General features: G+C 41.6%; 1 protein-coding gene across 4 annotated transcripts in view; it reads right to left on the minus strand.

Annotated features, from left to right (window-relative positions):
* The window catches only part of Ankrd12 (ankyrin repeat domain 12), a 110,531-nt gene that overhangs the window by 32,058 nt on the left and 60,802 nt on the right, over window positions 1-17,671 (minus strand). Inside the window, exon 2 of one of the 4 annotated variants that reach the window (XM_031368616.1) lies at window positions 12,007-12,086. The exons of the other annotated variants lie outside the window; for them this stretch is intronic. Within the exon in view, the coding sequence (XP_031224476.1) occupies window positions 12,007-12,070 (64 nt within the window). The 5' untranslated portion in view covers window positions 12,071-12,086. The remainder of the gene's footprint in view (window positions 1-12,006; window positions 12,087-17,671) is intronic. 4 annotated transcript variants of the gene reach the window in all.

Genomic DNA, 17,671 nt, shown 5'->3' on the forward strand with positions numbered 1-17,671 from the left:
CAAAATTTCTGACCCAGAATTGTTCCTGTCCAAAAGAAATGCAGGAACAAAAATGAAGCAGAGACTGAAAGAAAGACCATCAGTGACTGGCCCAACTTGGGATCCATCCCATGGGCGGGCACCAAACCCTGACTCTATCACTGATGCCATGATGTGCTTGCAGACAGGAGCCTGGCATGGCTGTCCTCTCAGAGGTGCTACCAGCAGCTGAGTGAAACAGATGCAGATACTTACAAAGTTGGAGGAAGGACTGAAGGAGCTCAAGGGGATGGAAACACAGCTCCCCACCCCACAGGAAGGTCAACAGTGTCAATTAATCTGGACTCCTGGGAGCTCCCAGAGACTAAGCTACTAACCAAAGAGCATACAGGGGCTGGTCTGAACCCCTGCCCCCTTACGTAGCAAAGAACTGCCTTGTCTGGCCTCAGTGGGAGAATATGCGTTTAAGTGAAAGTGGGTGAGGGGAGGTGGGAGCACCCTCTAAGAGGCAAAGGGGAGGGGAGATGGGTGTGAATAACCCTTGGAGGGGAGACTGGGAAGGGGGGCAACATTTGGAATGTAAAGAAAACAATTAAAAAACAAAAACAAAAAAGAAAAAAAATTAAATGCCATGGTTACCACTATCCTAAGTTGTTTTTTTGCCATTTTTAGTTTTCAAGTTTTCAGAATTTAAAATAGACTTTATAAAATTGTTTCTGTAAAGTTGTTTAACTCAACTTATTCTAAACATCTTATTTGGAAAATAGGAGGAAGACAAGATACAACTATTAAATTTTATGTTATTTTATCTTTCTTGTCTATAAAAATAATTCGACTGTATTTTACTTTTAGCAAAAACCCTTAAACACATTTGAAAATTGTTCTTATATACCTCAAGGCAATTTGAGAGCAAACTGAGACATTTAAAGAATGGCTCTACTGAGTTTACCATAAATTGCATCTTCTATTTATCTTTGTTTTTTTGAGACAGGGTTTGTGTGGTCCTGCCTGTCCTTAAACTCACTCTGTGGAGCCAAGCTAGCCTCAAACTCAAGATATCTGCCCATCTCTACCTCCTAGTATCCAAGACATGCATCATCATGTTGTAAAAATGGTCAAGCAAATAGCCAGGCACTAACAGTACATGCTTTAGATCCTAGTACTCAGAAGGCAGAGGCAGGTGAATCTCTGATTTTCGAGGCCAGCCGAGTCTACAAAATGAGTTCTAGGACAGCCAGAGCTACACAGAGGAACTATCTTGAAAAACCACAAAAAGAACCAACCAACAACCAAGCAACCAAAAAATGATAACCCCAAAAGACCAAAGGCCAGGCAACCAGAGCAGGGTGACCAGTGAAGACGTGAAGATATGGATTAAGTCCCTTCCCTCAAAAGTCTCTAAAATAACAAGCTAAGGGATTTTGATGTGAAACTTTATATCAGTATTTAACAAAATGATTATGCTTTAAATGTCTAATAAGAGAGTCAACAGACATTGGGCATTTGAACAGATTGCCTTATGTATTACACATTTAAAAACCCACAAGTATCGTATCAATATCAATATTGCAGAAGAATGATGACTCTGTATTGAGAGTCTGAAGTCAATCTATCATCTTTCCTCCACAATTTAACTGGGTCGAATTCTTCGATTATTTTCCACTGCCTTAAAAATTAGGACTAAAAACATTCAACTCACAATCTCCCTTCCACAATAGCCGGCTGGAAGCCAGCATTTTTTGTCTCTGTAGAGTAGCAATGAATCCCATTTCTCAATGTAAAACTCCTCATGTGAGGGCAGGGAGATGGCTCTGTGTAAACATGGCTGCTGCCAAGCCTGACAACTGGTACTTAATCTCTGGAACTCATGACTGAGGGAGAGAACCAATTCCCTAAACTTGCCATCTGGCTGCCACAGATGTGCTGTGGCATGTGTCCCCACTCCTGCACACAATACTGATACTAACAGAAATCCCTCTGGGCCATTTGCAAACTCAAATCTTCAAGTTACAACACTGAAGCTTTGGTCCCCAAGCTATGCTTAAATCCGTCTTTTCTCTATTCCCAGGGGACTATCTCAGCCCAGGTTCTTGCCTAGCCCAAGCTACCTCATGTCAGAATTATAGGTCCTCACGCGTGTCTTCTCATTTCAAGAGTTTCCCACCCCCACAATTTACTTCTGGCTTTACTTGCTAAGCAAACTTCTGGCCTTTTTGACAACTCTTCCTACAATCAATGAAGGGACACGCAAGCAGAGCCATGGAGTCTGCTCACAGAGGCACTCTAAGTGAGTAAGGGTGCTTTAAGTTTAGTGGGTTCTACGCTCTCACCTTTCAGTCCTTCTGAGTACAGCAGCCACGATACCATGCTACTTCTGTGTCCTACAATGTTCATGCTTTCTTCTGTAGATTCTAATCATGTATTCTCTATTTTCTATCAACCTCCCTCTAGGAGATATTTTAGATTCGTGATTAAATGCAGGGGTGCAGGGTCAAGATTTATACACAGAAATACACATGCATGTACACACACAAAGTACTATAGCTAGTCTGCTGAGAAGAGGCAGCTTGTCTTCACAGTATGTCTGTATGAGCATGCACTTTGCAAGTTTATTTATCAGGATGCAATGTTAGCTCCCAGTTACTCCCTACCACATGGTTGAGCCATTCCTAAAGATGTACATTTTAGTTCCAGTTCTCTACAACAGGTTCTGTTCATTTTCAAGAACAGGCAATGGTGGGGGAAGGGGCATCTGTCTCAGAGCATTTCTAATGTGCTCTGCATATTCTAACAAATCCTTAAGCACATGTGCAAGCCTACATAAACAGAACTTCCTGAAAACATAGAAAATGCATATGCCAGGGCTGGAGAGATGGCTCAGCAGTTAGGAGCACTGGCTACTCTTACAGAGACCCTGGGTCAGTTCCCAGCACCTATGTGGTGGCTCACAACCATGTGTAGACCCAGTTCCAGGTGATCTAGTGCCCTCTCTGACCTCCATTGGGGCACAAACATATAACACCCACTGAGATAAACTAATATGTCTTTAAAAAGGAAATTATAGGCAAAATTTGCATATAATTTTAATGCTATATACAGAGAATTAAGTGCTAGAGAGTTATTCTGAAAGTTAGCTAGATATGAGAAAAATTAAGAAAATGAAAAAAAAAAAACCCACACTAAAGTTTCAGTGTCTTTTCCTGCTCAATTCCTAGTAAAATCCTCTTGTGAAGCAAATGTCCTTCAACAGTGAAATATGCAGATATGTGGAGACATTTTGAAAAATTTTTTAAAGATTTATTTATTTATTATATGTAAGCACATTGTACCAGAAGAGGTCATCAGGTCTTGTTACAGATGGTTGTCAGCCACCATGTGGTTGATGGGATTTGAACTCAGGACTTCCAGAAGAGCAGTCAGTGCTCTTAACCACTGAGCCATCTCTCCAGCCCAACATCTTGAATTTGAGATAAGAATACTTAGTTTTTTTATACTCGACTAAAATCATGGCAATGCAGTAAGCAAGTTTAAAGGCCCAGGTAACATGCAAGTCTAAACTGTGTGCTGTGGTGCACATGAAAATGCACCGTAAAAAAGGTCAATGTGTAGTCTGCCGCTAAAGATTGTTCTGTATGTGTGTCTGTCTACATGTCAGAAATCACTAGGTCTCTAAGGCTCAATACCTTATTTTTTTTTTTTAATTAACAATGGGGGTGGGGGATAGCAGCTGGAGAGATAGTTCAGTGGTTAGTACTGCTCTTTTGTTTCCCAGCACCTGATGGTAGTTCATAACTTTCTGTAACTCCAGTTCCAGGGAACTGATGGCCTCTTCCGGACTCTAAGGATACCAAGCATGCATCTGGTAAATTCACATGCATGCAAAAAGTACAAATTGTTTTATGCATATACATAAAACAATTTTTAAAAATATGCATGTTTGCTTTTATTATCTGTGATGTGTGTCCTGCTTGCATGAATGTTTGTGCACCCCATGTATGCAGTGCTACAAATGATAAGAGGACGGCATCAGGTCCCTTGGAATTTGAGTTCCAGGAGGCTGTGAGCATCCATGTGATGCTCCAAGCAAACTGAATCCTCTTAAATGCTAAGCCTTCTCTCCAGCCGGCCCACCTTATTTTTTTTTTTTTTAAGATTTATTTTTTTTATTATATGTAAGTATACTATAGCTGTCTTCAGACGCACCAGACGAAGGCGTCAGATCTCATTATGGGTGGTTGTGAGCCACCATGTGGTTGCTGGGATTTGAACTCAACCTTCCGAAGAGCAGTGGGTACTCTTCCCTGCTGAGCCATCTCACCAGCCCCCACCTTATCTTTCAAGGTAAGGTCTCTGACTGAACCTAGAGCTGACTTAGCTGGACTAGTCAGCCACCATACCCCAGGACCCTTCTGCCTCTGCCTTTCTAGCGTGAGGTTATGGGTCTGCACACACACACGCTGCCTACAGAGGCCTGGGTTTAAATCTGGGTGCTGGAGATCAAACTGCTGCTTTCCTCCCTCCCTTCCCTGAGGTGAGGTGCTGTGGACTCTGAGCCCGGATGCCCAGGAAGTCAGGGATTACTAAGAGTGGTAGAGTCGGGGAAACGGCCATTCGACTATTCCAGTTATTCACATTAGTCTCCCACCACCAAGTTTTCCGAGGGTACTTCTCCCTTCCCCATCCACCCCGATTCACCCTACACCTCCCACCCGTGTCCTCAGTCCTCTTCTTAGCATAAGGTATTTAACTAAAATTAAAGGTTTTATTAACATGAGGAATTCTTCTAAGAAAAAGGTTTTTATATTTGATATGATGTCTGTAAGACGAAATAATGCAGTATACTAAAAAGTTCTAGGCTTGGGGCTGCAGGAGATGGCCTACAGCTTTCAGAACACTTGCTGCTGCAGCAGAGGTCCTGAGTTAGGTTCCCGACCCCAATGCTGGGTGGTTTTCTAGAGCTCAAAATGTCAGATCCTAGGTATCACATGAGCCCTACTGGCCTCTGTGTTACATGGTGCACATTCATACATACAAACACACAGACAAAAATAAAATACATATTTAAAAAAAGTCGTAAGTTAGAGCTCAGTGATTGAGTGGTTTCATTCACTTTAAAATGTTTATTGTCCTTTTTGCATAAAAGCAAAATAGTTCATGATAGAAAACCAGGAAAACAGAATTGGTCAATCACAAGAATAAAATTCCAACGTAATGCTACTACCCAAGAGAATGACACTTATAATTTAATTTTCATAACATATTTATAAGTATTAAACTTGATTTAATTTCCACTAATGAAGTTAAGAGTGAACAAAACAAATTTCTAACCCTAAGGTCTATCCTCTGTCCTCCCAGTATGTTACTGACTGACTTCTGTCATGCTAGAAAGCCCACATACTTTGACCTGCACATCTACCCTGAGATAGTCCCTGTAGTTCTGTCTTTTTTCCCCTTGCTCATCAGGAAACAAAAAAGCCTATTCATCACTGACAGTATAACACAGTACTGTCTAGTTTAAATATGAGACTTTACTTTTTGAGATAACCTATCTATGAAACACAGTCTGGCCTTGAACCTTGGACCCTTTCCTGCCTCAGCCTCCCAAGAGCTAGGACTAAGTTGCCTATCAGCACAACTGACATATAATTCCTTTTTAAGATTTACTTTTAGGGGCTGATGAGATGGCTCAGCGGGTAAGGGCACTGACTGCTCTTCTGAAGGTCCTGAGTTCAAATCCCAGCAACCACATGGTGGCTCACAACCACCTGTAATGAGATCTGACGCCCTCTTCTCAGCTACAGGGCACTTATGTATACTAATAAATAAATCTTTGGGCTGGAGCAAGCAGGGACTGAGCGAGCAGAGCCGACAGGAGTGAGTGGGGTTGACTAGACCGAGCAGATGTCCTAAAAATTCAATTTCCAATAACCAATTGAAGGCTCACAACCATTTTTACAGCTACAGTGTACTCACATATATTAAATAAATCAATCTTTAAAAAAATTACTTTTAATTACATATATATTATGTCTATGTGTGGGTGTGTGCACATGTGTGTGGGTGTGTGCACATGTGTGTAGGTGCTGCAGATGCCAGAAGTGTTGGATTTGTACTACAGGCTGCTGTGAGGTTCCTGCTGTGGGTGCTGGAAACTCAGCACAGGTCCTTAGGAAGAGCAGTATACACTCTTAATTACTGAGCCACTTCTCTAGCCCCAACATATAATTTCTTGATAACATTTTACACAAAATTCTAATATTCAGCTCTAAGGTATGGCAGATCATTGCTATTATCCTAGACAATTTCATGAACATTTTAGTCTTAGCCTTCATGTTTATACAGTAGGTTTCTTGTTCCATCCTTAAACCTGTGATGTACATCAGTAGCTTTGTGTGTTTTAACTCTCTCTTCTCTTCTATAAAAATAATGCCAAACTGGCTGTGTTAGTTTTCACATTCAATTTTCGCACTCAGGAGGCAGGAAGATTCCTGATACCGTCAAGGCTGGCCTGGGGCACATGGCAAGACTTGTTCTAAAAAAACAAAGCAAAACAAAACAACAAACAAAAGGAAAAATGGAGGGAGGGGAAGAGGAGAATGATAGAGTGAATGATGAAAAGCTTGTCTGTGACCCACGGACTGTGTGGCTGAGGTCGATTAGAAGGTTCAAGCCATGTACTATGTGATCTTGTTTCAAAAAAAAAAAAAACCAAAAAAAAACCCCAAAGAAACAAAAAACCATTTGACCTAAAATACAAGTCTTCTTTTACAAAAACAGCAACAAAATCAAACAACTTACTTCCCAACATTTGTCCTTCCACATTATGAAAAAACCTACGTCCTTGACAAATGCCGTTTTTCCTTATACTTTCAGTGCCTTTGTTTTCTGTATGTCTCTCAGGTTGCCCTTGTTTTAGATTTCAAATTAGATCTTCAGCAGTGTTTGGTCTTAGTAGCCTATCTCAAGGAGCATTCTGGCCTCTGAGAACTGACAACAGCCTTTGTGAAATACAGCTGTGGAGTCACTGGTCTCTACTTTCTCAGGACGCTGAGAACTCATCCTTTTTCTTTCTCTGCCATTCAAATCTGCAGGATCAACTGCTCTAGTGTGTTCATCTTGGGCCTCCTTCTATTTTACCCAGCTGATTTTCCTCCAATCTCTGTACACCAGCTGAAGGAACAGTTTCCCTTAAGTGTAAGAGCTGCCAGCAGAAGCTAGGGTTGTCTCTAACCTGGAGACTGCTCCCTGGGCAGTCTGGTGGAATTTTAGACTCTCCAGTGCCTCCTAGGGAAGCAACGGAAGGACCTGTGATTTGTCTATTCCTTTGTCTTGCATTGCTCAAAATTAGTATTTTTAAGAATCACATAAACTGGGTATGGTGGTACACACCTTTAATTCCAACACTGGAGAGTCAGAGGCAGATGAATCTTTGTGAGTTCAAGGGCATCCTGGTTTACAAAGCAAGTTCTAGGACAGGAGTTTAAGGCTCTGTTACACAGAGAAACTCTGTCTCAAAAAGCAAAAACAAAAAACAAAAGAACTCCATAAATATAACTTATGCTACCAAGACAAGGAATTAAACGTTAGAAAAATACTGACTGCATTTTAGAAAATAAATCTTGACATATTTCACATCGGATTGAGAACTGTAGCTTAAAAAAGAAAGTGTCTGTCTGTGTGTCTGTCTGTCCATCCGTCTCTCCCACTCTCAGCAACATCCTGTACTCCAGGCTGGCGTCCAGCTCCTGATCCTTCTACTCCCAGCTCTTGGATGCTGGATTGCAGATAGGCGGCACACTGCTTTATACAGTGTTAAGAATCCAGCCCAGGCCGGGCAGTGGTGCTGCACGCCTTTAATCCCAGCACTTGGTAGGCAGAGGCAGGGGGATTTCTGGATTAGAGGCCAGCCTGGTCTACAGAGTGAGTTCCAGGACAGCCAGGGCTACACAGAGACCCTGTCTCCTCAAAAAAACAAAACAAAAAAAAACAAACAAAAAACCCAACAACAAAAAAGAATCCAGGCCAGGTGTTGCGTTCAAGAGAAGCCCCCCCCCCCACAAATTTAACCATACCCCAGTTCTGTACTCTCTTAAATTTGTATTTCTAAACCTCAATTCTCCAAACAAATTGTGTTTTGATTTACCATAAAGGAGGGAAGATGTCATGTGCACTTGGAAAGAAGCTCATCAGATGTAACTGACTTTCTTCTACTTCTGCAATAAGAGGTACTGGGAACAGAATTACCATTAGGTGTTTCAGGGTGACACAGAAGATAAAGGATATGATCAACAGCTGGAAAATATGTTTAAAAGTAAAACCTACATTAGAAATAAACTGCTTCCTGGTCTGATGGTGAAAATCAAGCGTAGCAACTGCTCTTGTCATAAACACCACCAAGGACTGGAGCATTGTAAACATACCCCATAACTACTCACCACCCAATGCCCTCTGTCAGTGTAACAAGGACTGGAGCACTGTAAACATACCCCATAAGTAACTACTCATCACCCAACGCCCTCTGTCAATGTAACACAAGTTAATTCTATAAAAGTGCTATATGTATTTCTCTGAAAATAGGTCAAATATTACTACATTGTTGTAATTTAGTAATGTTGACATTACTAAAGAAAACAGACAAAAATCACCCAGGGTCAGCTATTCTATATGAATACATAAATCACTGGGAGGTCCTTTTACCATGACTAAATAAGAAAGGTATTTTTCTTTGGATGATATGAAACTAGTTGGGCTGGCAGGATGGCTCAGTGGGTAAGAGCACTAACTGCTCTTCCCAAGGTCCTGAGTTCAAATCCCAGCAACTACATGGTAGCTCACAACTATGGGTAGCTCTCATTATGGGTGCATAATGAGATCTGACGCCCTCTTCTGGTGTGTCTGAAGACAGCAACAGTGTACTTAGTTATAATAATATAAATAAATCTTTGGGCCTAAGCCAGCAGGGACAGAGATAGCAGGGTTGACTGGCCCGAGCAGGGCTGACTGGAGCGAGCAGCGGTCCTAAATTCAATTCCCAACAACCATATGAAGGCTCACAACCATCTGTACAGCTATAGTGTACTCATACATAAAATAAATAAATAAATCTTTAAAAAAAGAAATTGGTTAACTTGAATTCATTTAAATGCATGTATTATATAATCAGATTTTTTAAATGGTCTTTTTAAGGGTTCTGCTCAAAGGTATGCATATACAGAGTTTTAACTAATCAATAACAGCTACTGTTGTGATTATGTCACGGACTCACCCCAAGACAGATCTCCATTTTAATGAGGTACCTAAAGGCCTGGAGGCTTAGCCAATAAACTCCCCTTCCCAGACATTCCTCCCTGGAAAAGGTATTTAATGTCAGGCCCGCCCTGAGAAGTGGGTATGGGTTTATTCATCCACTTTCCTCCATGACATAAGTGTCTTAAAACTGTAGGCTCTCTTTTCATCAGGATCCACAGTGGGGAGCAATGGAACAGACCTTCCTCCAAAGAGCTGGCCCCTAATCTCCCGGCGAAAGGCCTCTTAGCACTCCCAGCTATGGCCTCCACCAAGCCAAGCCAGCGGCCCGGGGACAAGCCGAGCACTCCCAGTTATGGCCCCCACCAAGCCTCTCCTCCCCTTTTCCCCCTTCAGCCCCGGGCTAGAACCAGCCTGGGGTGGGTGTGGGGGACCCACTCCGTTCTCAGTTCTTCCTTAGCTCCCAGAGGCGCCTGAGTGCTCAAGAGCCTAAGGATCAGATGGCCCTGGCATCCACACAGGTCTGGGGACCCCTGAGCTACCTCCAGCAGTCCCCCGGGGGACCTCGGACTGTGCTCCCCCATCCCCAGAGCGGTGTCCAGCAGCTTCCCATAGCCCAACACCTGCCAGCCTGGCGCCTGCGTTGGGGTAAGCGCTGACAAAACTCCCACGTCCTGTGTCCACTAGTGGCCTGAGCCCTGTGGCGGAGTGGACGCGGGCCACACTGTGTACCCATCACATCTGTGCGTTTTGCCTGCACCCATGCTCGTGTAACATGTACATGCCTGGTGCTACAGAAGCCGGAAAGCAGCACCTGGTCCCCGTTCTGTAGCATAGAGCTACAGAAGGCTTTGAGCCTCCTGGGAATAAAACCCCAGGTCCTCTGGGAGTCAGTCAGCCCTCTAAACTGCTGAGCCATTTCTCCAACCCCCTAATGCCTTTATTGTACAAAATGTGGTATGCATGAAGTCTAAATGCTAATGATCAAATATGCTGATATAGTATCCACTCTAAAAACATCACAAAGAACTTCTTTCTATGGCCGTTATATTCCTAACTTCGCTTTGAAAATATTTAAAATCATGCTTCTATTTATGTTAAAATATTAATATCATACACATTTCACAAAAAAATTTCACAAAAAATTCTGATATATTCTGACTTAATATTAGCTTATTTGCATCTCTTAATTATTACAAATCCACAAGTATGCACCAGTACTTTGTTTTTACATGGTCACTAAAATATAAAACAAAGGAAAAGTCTTATAAAGTATGACAATATTTTGCTACAATAATAGAATGTACTACTTTAACCCTGAGAAATGAATCACAATCCTAGACATTTTGCATACTTCATGACCCACACACGGCCAGTGGAGACAAGGCATCACTCTCCTTTCAAAGGGCTCGCCATCCTGCAGTGGACCCTAAGAGCAGTTTCTGAGGTCAGAGCATCTGTTGGGTTAGGCTGAGATGGACAGTGGCTGTTCACAGCAGCTCCTTTTAAAAGGCCAGATTACCACCCAACAAGACAGAGAAGGCGAACAGTTCTTTTAACAATGAATGGCATCTTAAAATTTGTCCACTAAGCAATCCTTAAATGAAAAGGCTGGAATGATGCAAACATTACTTGCAATATTTATTGTTAATAAAGCGTCTAGTCTGGCAACTAGTGAGTGTACAGTGTGGCACATGTCACCATTACCAGAACTATAACTCAGGAGCAAGAGTATGACTGCGTTCTCAGCATAACAAAAGAGCGTGATTTACAGCAAGTACTATTTATTACCAGGCAGAATTCTGAACTGGTAGAGAGGATTTCTGCACTTAAGATGACAGTGAGTAAGGCCAGGAAACAGACAAGGTATGGTGGCGCACAACTTTAATCCTGGGATTGGGAGGCAGAGGCAGGTGGATTTCTTTGAGTTTGGGGCCAGCTTGGTCTACCTAGCAAATTCAAGACCAGCCAAGAGACTCTCTAGAAAAAACAAAAGCAAAACAAGATGAACTAGAGAAGGCAGATAGTGAGGATGGGGAGACACAACTGAAAAATTATGCAAATTTAAATTTAAGTACCACACACTTCTACCCAAATAACCTGTATTGACCTGTATTTCTGCAGTGTTACCATAAATGTCTGACTAACATGGTACAGAACTGCTACTCCAAGTGCAGGAGCTCATTCACTAAGTGAGGTCAGTCTGCTGATGACACCGGCCATTATAAAGTAGGACCTTGCGCCAAAAGTGGACTCAATTAATGACATCACTCAATATACACTGTTTCTCTCAGTAAACATTTTCTTGGACCATTTTCCCTCATGGTGAAAACCACGGTGCTCTAACTGACCTTCTGCACAGATTCCTTATCCTGGGGCGGGGGATTGGAATTAACAGCAAACAGTTTACAGGACAGCTTTGAGCAGAACTGGCATCAGCACAGTATCTTATGGCATAAACTGCATATGCTACATATCTGACACTGATTTATTTCTCTGCGCTTATTAAGGTGTGACATTCACAGGCTTAGTTATCCTCTCATCTTCCAACACTTAAAGTGTATCTGTCACATGGATGGTATTTCTGAAGGAAAATCATGCTGTGAAATTTCACATACAAATAATTATGGGCAGTTAAATTAATTCTCCATTAACAATGCATTCAGAATTTTGATTGAAGATTGATAATGCTGAGTTTAAGGACTTCATGTAAATTAAAGAATAAAATTTGGGTATTTCCATCAGTCTTCAGCAATTCCAGAATTGCTGTGTGATACTTACTGATAATTTTTGCATCATTCCTTGACGCACTTTGATCAAGCAATAATTCAGGCACATTCACCATGTGGAAAATAAATATTCTGAAAAATCAATACATAGCTGATGAACACAGGAAATAATATCAGTGGAAAATTAAAAAGGCTCTAGAAGATTTGTCCTACTGTAATTAAAACATGTAAGTTCAAATAAAACAGCTTTTTTCTGAAAAACCAGTTGCAGCACTTTGTCCTATGGAAGTCTGTAACAAATGCTGCTTTTCAAAGGTACAGCTTCTTGAAGAATCAAAATCAAAGAGTTTGTAGTGATAATAGAACATAGCATATAAAATGTTTTACTTTTTAATCTTATTTTCTTATCAAAGACAATGAATTTCAACTCAAATCCAGATTCTATATTACCAGGAAGGGTGTGTAAAGGACTTCCAGGTTTTATATAAGATAAATTTGCGAATAAGTTAAATGTCAAAACTGACTTCAAACAGTAGAGTTATTACCACCTGTTTCGTCAATCATCTCTCCTTAAACAATACACAGAGGATGTTCAAAAGCAGTGGCAGAGTGGCTTAGGTGGAAGGGAAAGGAAGGCTCCATATTTAGGGTGAGCCCAGGTACATGGCTCACCTGGACAGACGAGTGCCGCTGTCCTTTAGAAAGGACCGAACACAGAGGCATAAACAGGGAGCCAGGCTCACCTTTGCACTTTAATCTCTGGCAACATCCAGAGGCAGCTAAACTTAGTTCTTAATGCTTAAGAGAGAAGTCTGAGACTGAAAGGAACGTTTGGAAGTTCTTAACCTGAGCGGTAGTTAACGTGAGGAAGTGTGCGGAGCTTGTCAGGGGGGCTCCCTGTAACAGAGAGGAGGATCTAGTGAGTGAAAATCTGAGAAAATCAACATGGCACAGAGGAAGGAAAAGGTGATAAGATGCTAGAACCAAACTTGGAATAAAGCAGTCTAGGAGCTGGTAGAAAGTCAAAGAGGATTACATCTCAGAAATCAAGACATTAGAAAACTAATCAAAGAAACAAACAGTCTTGTTTTCAAATTCTAGTTTGAAAGGAGCAGAAGAGAAGACTTCTCAGGGATCTAGCAGTAAAGAGGACATCTGTGGATCTAGCAGTAAAGAGAGCATCTGTGGTATTACCAAAGAAAACATTCCAGTGTGAAAATGACAGACTTAAAAATAAACAAGGGGCTGTAGAGATGGCCCCACGGTTAGAGTACTGGCTGCTCTTCCAGAGCACCTGGGTTCAATTCCCAGGAATCATGAGGCTCACAACCACCTGTAAGTCCATCCTAACGGGATCCAATGCCACCTCTGACTTCACTGGGCACCAAGCACACACGTAGTGTCCATATATATGGGGCATAAATATACATGCAAGCAAACCCCTCCCATCCATAATTTTTAAAGAAAATAATCCAGGCCCCCTTGGGCCACCTCTGCATCCACACCTCAGCCCGGCTGCCTCAGCAGTCTACCGCACTTCCTGTCCAGGTTATGATTACTTATAATGTTTTACATGGAAACAATTTAAGTCCATATGTGAGCACATAGGTTAAAAAACCACCACTGCTCATGACAAGGAATGTAAATGGAGTTCAAGGGTGAAGCACTTTCTTAGCTTCTGTGAGGGTCTGACTTAGATACTTAGCACCGCAAACCCAAACCAAATCAAACCATAATATCAAATAATGCTGGCCACTTAATAAGAATGAGCTGCAAGCTGGGCAGTGGTGGCGCACACCTTTAATCCCAGCACTTGGGAGGCAGAGGCAGGCAGATTTCTGAGGTTGAGGCCAGCCTGGTCTACAGAGTGAGTTCCAGGATAGCCAGGGCTACACAGAGAATCCCTGTCTCGAAGAAAAACAAAAAACAAACAAACAAAAACAAAAAGAATGAGCTACAAGCTATGGCTACCCATTTTAACTTCTCCAGCCTGATACACATAGTCTTTCTAAGCAGTGGCAAAATACACCATTGACATGCCGAGTTTCTCATCAAGCTCCTAGTGATGCATACTTTTAAATTCTTTGTAACCAAAGAGAATGTTGTAATAAACACTGTATTCCCAGGAGTGTGCCCGACTATTAAAGAAGGCTAAGTATTTTAAGAATATTTTTGTGAAGATGGGCTAGTGAAGACGGGCTTGGCCACTATTACTAAGGGAGGGCACCGGCCACAAGCCTAATGGCTTGAATTTCATCCCTGGGACCCACATGGCTGAAGAAGAGAACCAACTCTAGCAAGCTGTTCTCCAACCTCCACATGCATTTCATGGACATGCACATGTACTTTCACTCTTATTCATCCTGTCTCTTATAAGTCATGAAAAAAATTTAAAAATTAAAAAAGTTTTTGTGTAGCAAAATGTGAAATGACACAAAGTATAATCTAGAGCCACTCTGTTTCCACATCAGTTCTAGTAACCAGTTCTGGCTAACCCGCCTGAGTCAGCACATACTCTTTGAAGGCTCTCACTCTGTAAGCTGCTGACTGACATCTCAGAAACACTGTGACAGCTCGCATCCCTGACCTTTCACCCCACCTTTCTGTTAGGAAGCCACTCTTGTACACTTGTTTATATGTACCACTAAGTTTTCCAAGTCTTTCTTTTTTTAATCCTGTTTTCTTTTTTGAGCCAGGGTCTCACTAATGTAGTCCTAGCTGGCCTTGAATTCATGGAGGTCTGCCTCCTGCCTCAGCCTCAAGCACTAGAATTAAAGGGATGTACTACTATAGCTATCTCTCTGATTTTGTTTGTTTTGACCTCACAGTAAGTCATATCTTGTCCAGATATTTTAAATCTCTGTAATTTAGTTCTCTGGTTGTTTAACTTCACTGCATCTATTACTAATGTGATCTGTTTTACTCATAACTCCTTCCTTTTCTATTTTTGTTATGTGATAGCAAACAAGACTTGTTTTACGTTATTTTCTAAAATAACAAAGCACTTTTAAAATTCATTTACTTACAGAAGTACCATGTTTCATTAGCATCTATAAGTATTTCCCTTTCTGAGATATCTCTGTGTGTTTTACTGGAGACTGAACTTAGTCTTACTCCAAACCTCTCATTTCTAGACCCACTCTCCCCGTGGTCCAGACTGGACTTGGAACTAGTAATCCTTCTGCCTTCTTGTAGGAGAGGACCACAGGCCATCTCTAAGACTTTCCATGTAGTAACAGAGGCTAAGTGCTATTTTTGTTGATGAACTTAGAATTCCTCCAGCTCTTTTATTTAGTGGGGTTAAAACTGTGTTCACTTACCCTGACTGTTCTCTCATATCTCCTGGCAACCCTGGGGGTTGTTACTTTTTTATTAGCACACAGCAACATGATACAGAGTAGTCCACGCAGCAGCTCTTGGTGCAGGGAGAAGGTGAGCTCATCTCTGCCTGCTGAGCAGCTGAAGCACTAAGAAGCCAGCCTACCACCTAGCAGATCTCAGTCCCAGCCGTTCCCATGGTCTAATCTACCACCTAGCAGATCTCAGTCCCAGCCGTTCCCATGGTCTAATCTACCACCTAGCAGATCTCAGTCCCAGCCGTTCCCACAGTCTAATCTACCACCTAGCAGATCTCAGTCCCAGCTGTTCCCACTGCCTAACTCACCTAGCAGATCTCAGTCCCAGCCGTTCCCACGGCCTAACTCACCTGCATTAGACACAATCTCCCAGGGCCAGTCTTACATTTACTGAGCAGTATCTATGTACTTACAATATTAAATTTACATTTTTCACTAGAGGGTGAAGAGATAAAGGTTGCACCTTTTATCATTTTACCTATAGTTTAGCTCCACTCACATTACTTCTGACCTCCACAGTGATGCCACAGCACACATGCCCTGTTCCCACTGCACACACTGCATACATAAATGTCTAAAATATTATTTTATCAAACTCCTGAATCTTTCATGCGCCATTTACTTTGAGTTTTATGTAAAATTCTCCTTGACAGTAACCACCATGAAAACCATGCTTAAGTTTTTAGTGTTGCTGATTTTCTATAAAGCTTGACATGCCAGGCTGGAGAGATGGCTCAGTGGTTAAGAGCACTGACTGCTCTTCCGAAGGTCCTGAGTTCAAATCCCAGCAACCACATGGTGGCTCACAGCCATCCGTAAAGAGATCTGACACCCTCTTCTGGTGTGTCTGAAGGTAGCTATTTACACATACTTACATATAATAAATAAATAAATCTTTAAAAAAAAAAAGCTTGATACGCCTTTTAAGACAAATTTTTTTTTTTTGGAGGGTGGTACAGGATCTCCCTTCTGTTCCATACTGTGAAGCTGCTCAAGAACAAGATCTGCGTAGGTTGGTACAACCTTGGCCTTGCTGACTGGACACTCTCGTTGCAGCTCAAAAGGTTCTTCATGGAGGGCAGCTGGGTCCTGCCCTGTAGACAGAAGTCTCCGGAGACAAAGAGAGATTGTGTTCTTTCTTCAGAGACACAAGATGCTTTTGTGCTTTCTGTTTTTTTAAATTTATTTATTTTTATCTTATGTACCTTGGTGTTTTGACTGCATGAATGTCTTTCTGAGGGTATCAGATCCCCTGGAAGAGGAGTTACAGATGGTTGTGAGCTGCCACATGGGTGCTGGAATTAAACCTGGGTCTTCTGGAAGAATAGTCAGTGCTCTTAACTGCTTATCCATCTCTCCAGTCCCTACTCTCTCTATGTAATGGCTCATGTTTAATGCTTAGATATTATTAACTCAGGGTCACAAACACCCTCATTTCCCCCTACATATTTTACCTGAATAATTTTCTAACACAAAGAAGTTTCCCAGTTTTAGGATTCCTACAGATTAGGCAAGATAATGATTTTTTTCCTTATTTGCTTAGTTAAAAAAAAAATCTGGTTCTCTAGCATTCTCTAATTATTATACAAAATATCTAAAATTATCACTATAAACCCATGCATTCAAATATATATCATGAGTTCTCTAAGTTTGCAGTTAATAATCTTACTAAATAGGACATTATGCCATTGTAGCCATTGGAAAACTGCTTCAAGTTATCTCTTATAGTCTTTTAAAAAGACCTTGCATTAGTCTTTGATAACTTCCTTAAATCTAAAGGAAAAGGATTTTCTAAACCCATCTTTTTTTTTTTTTTTTTTTTTTCGAGACAGGGTTTCTCTGTGTAGCCCTGGCTGTCCTGGAACTTACTCTGTAGACCAGGCTGGCCTCGAACTCAGAAATCCACCTGCCTCTGCCTCCCAAGTGCTGGGATTAAAGGCATGCGCCACCATGCCCGGCTTTTTAAACCCATCTTATATGCATGCTTCTGACAGGAGACGACCAGCCTCTTAGGAAGCCCTAATAGTGTTTGCAGTAGAGAACCCTTTAAGATCACATGGGAATTAGAAATGATGGCTACTGTCTTGCTCATTGCTTTTAGGGCCTTTAATAGAGCAAGGACCTGTTAGTAGTGTGCCTGTGTGTGAGTGAAGGTGCCTGTGGAGCTGGAGTTGCAGGCATTTTAGCTACCTGACGTGTGCTGGAACTGAACTTGGATCCTCTGCAAGAGGAGTACGTGCTCTTAACCACTGAACTACCTTTCACTCTGTATTGGTATATATTTTAAACATCCTCTGAAAATAATTACAAACTCAAAAAGTTTTACTTTTTTTTTAAGGAAGGTTTTTTTTTTTTTTTAAA

This window comes from Mastomys coucha, unplaced genomic scaffold (assembly GCF_008632895.1).
Source record: "Mastomys coucha isolate ucsf_1 unplaced genomic scaffold, UCSF_Mcou_1 pScaffold14, whole genome shotgun sequence".
Taxonomy (NCBI): Eukaryota; Metazoa; Chordata; class Mammalia; order Rodentia; family Muridae; genus Mastomys; species Mastomys coucha.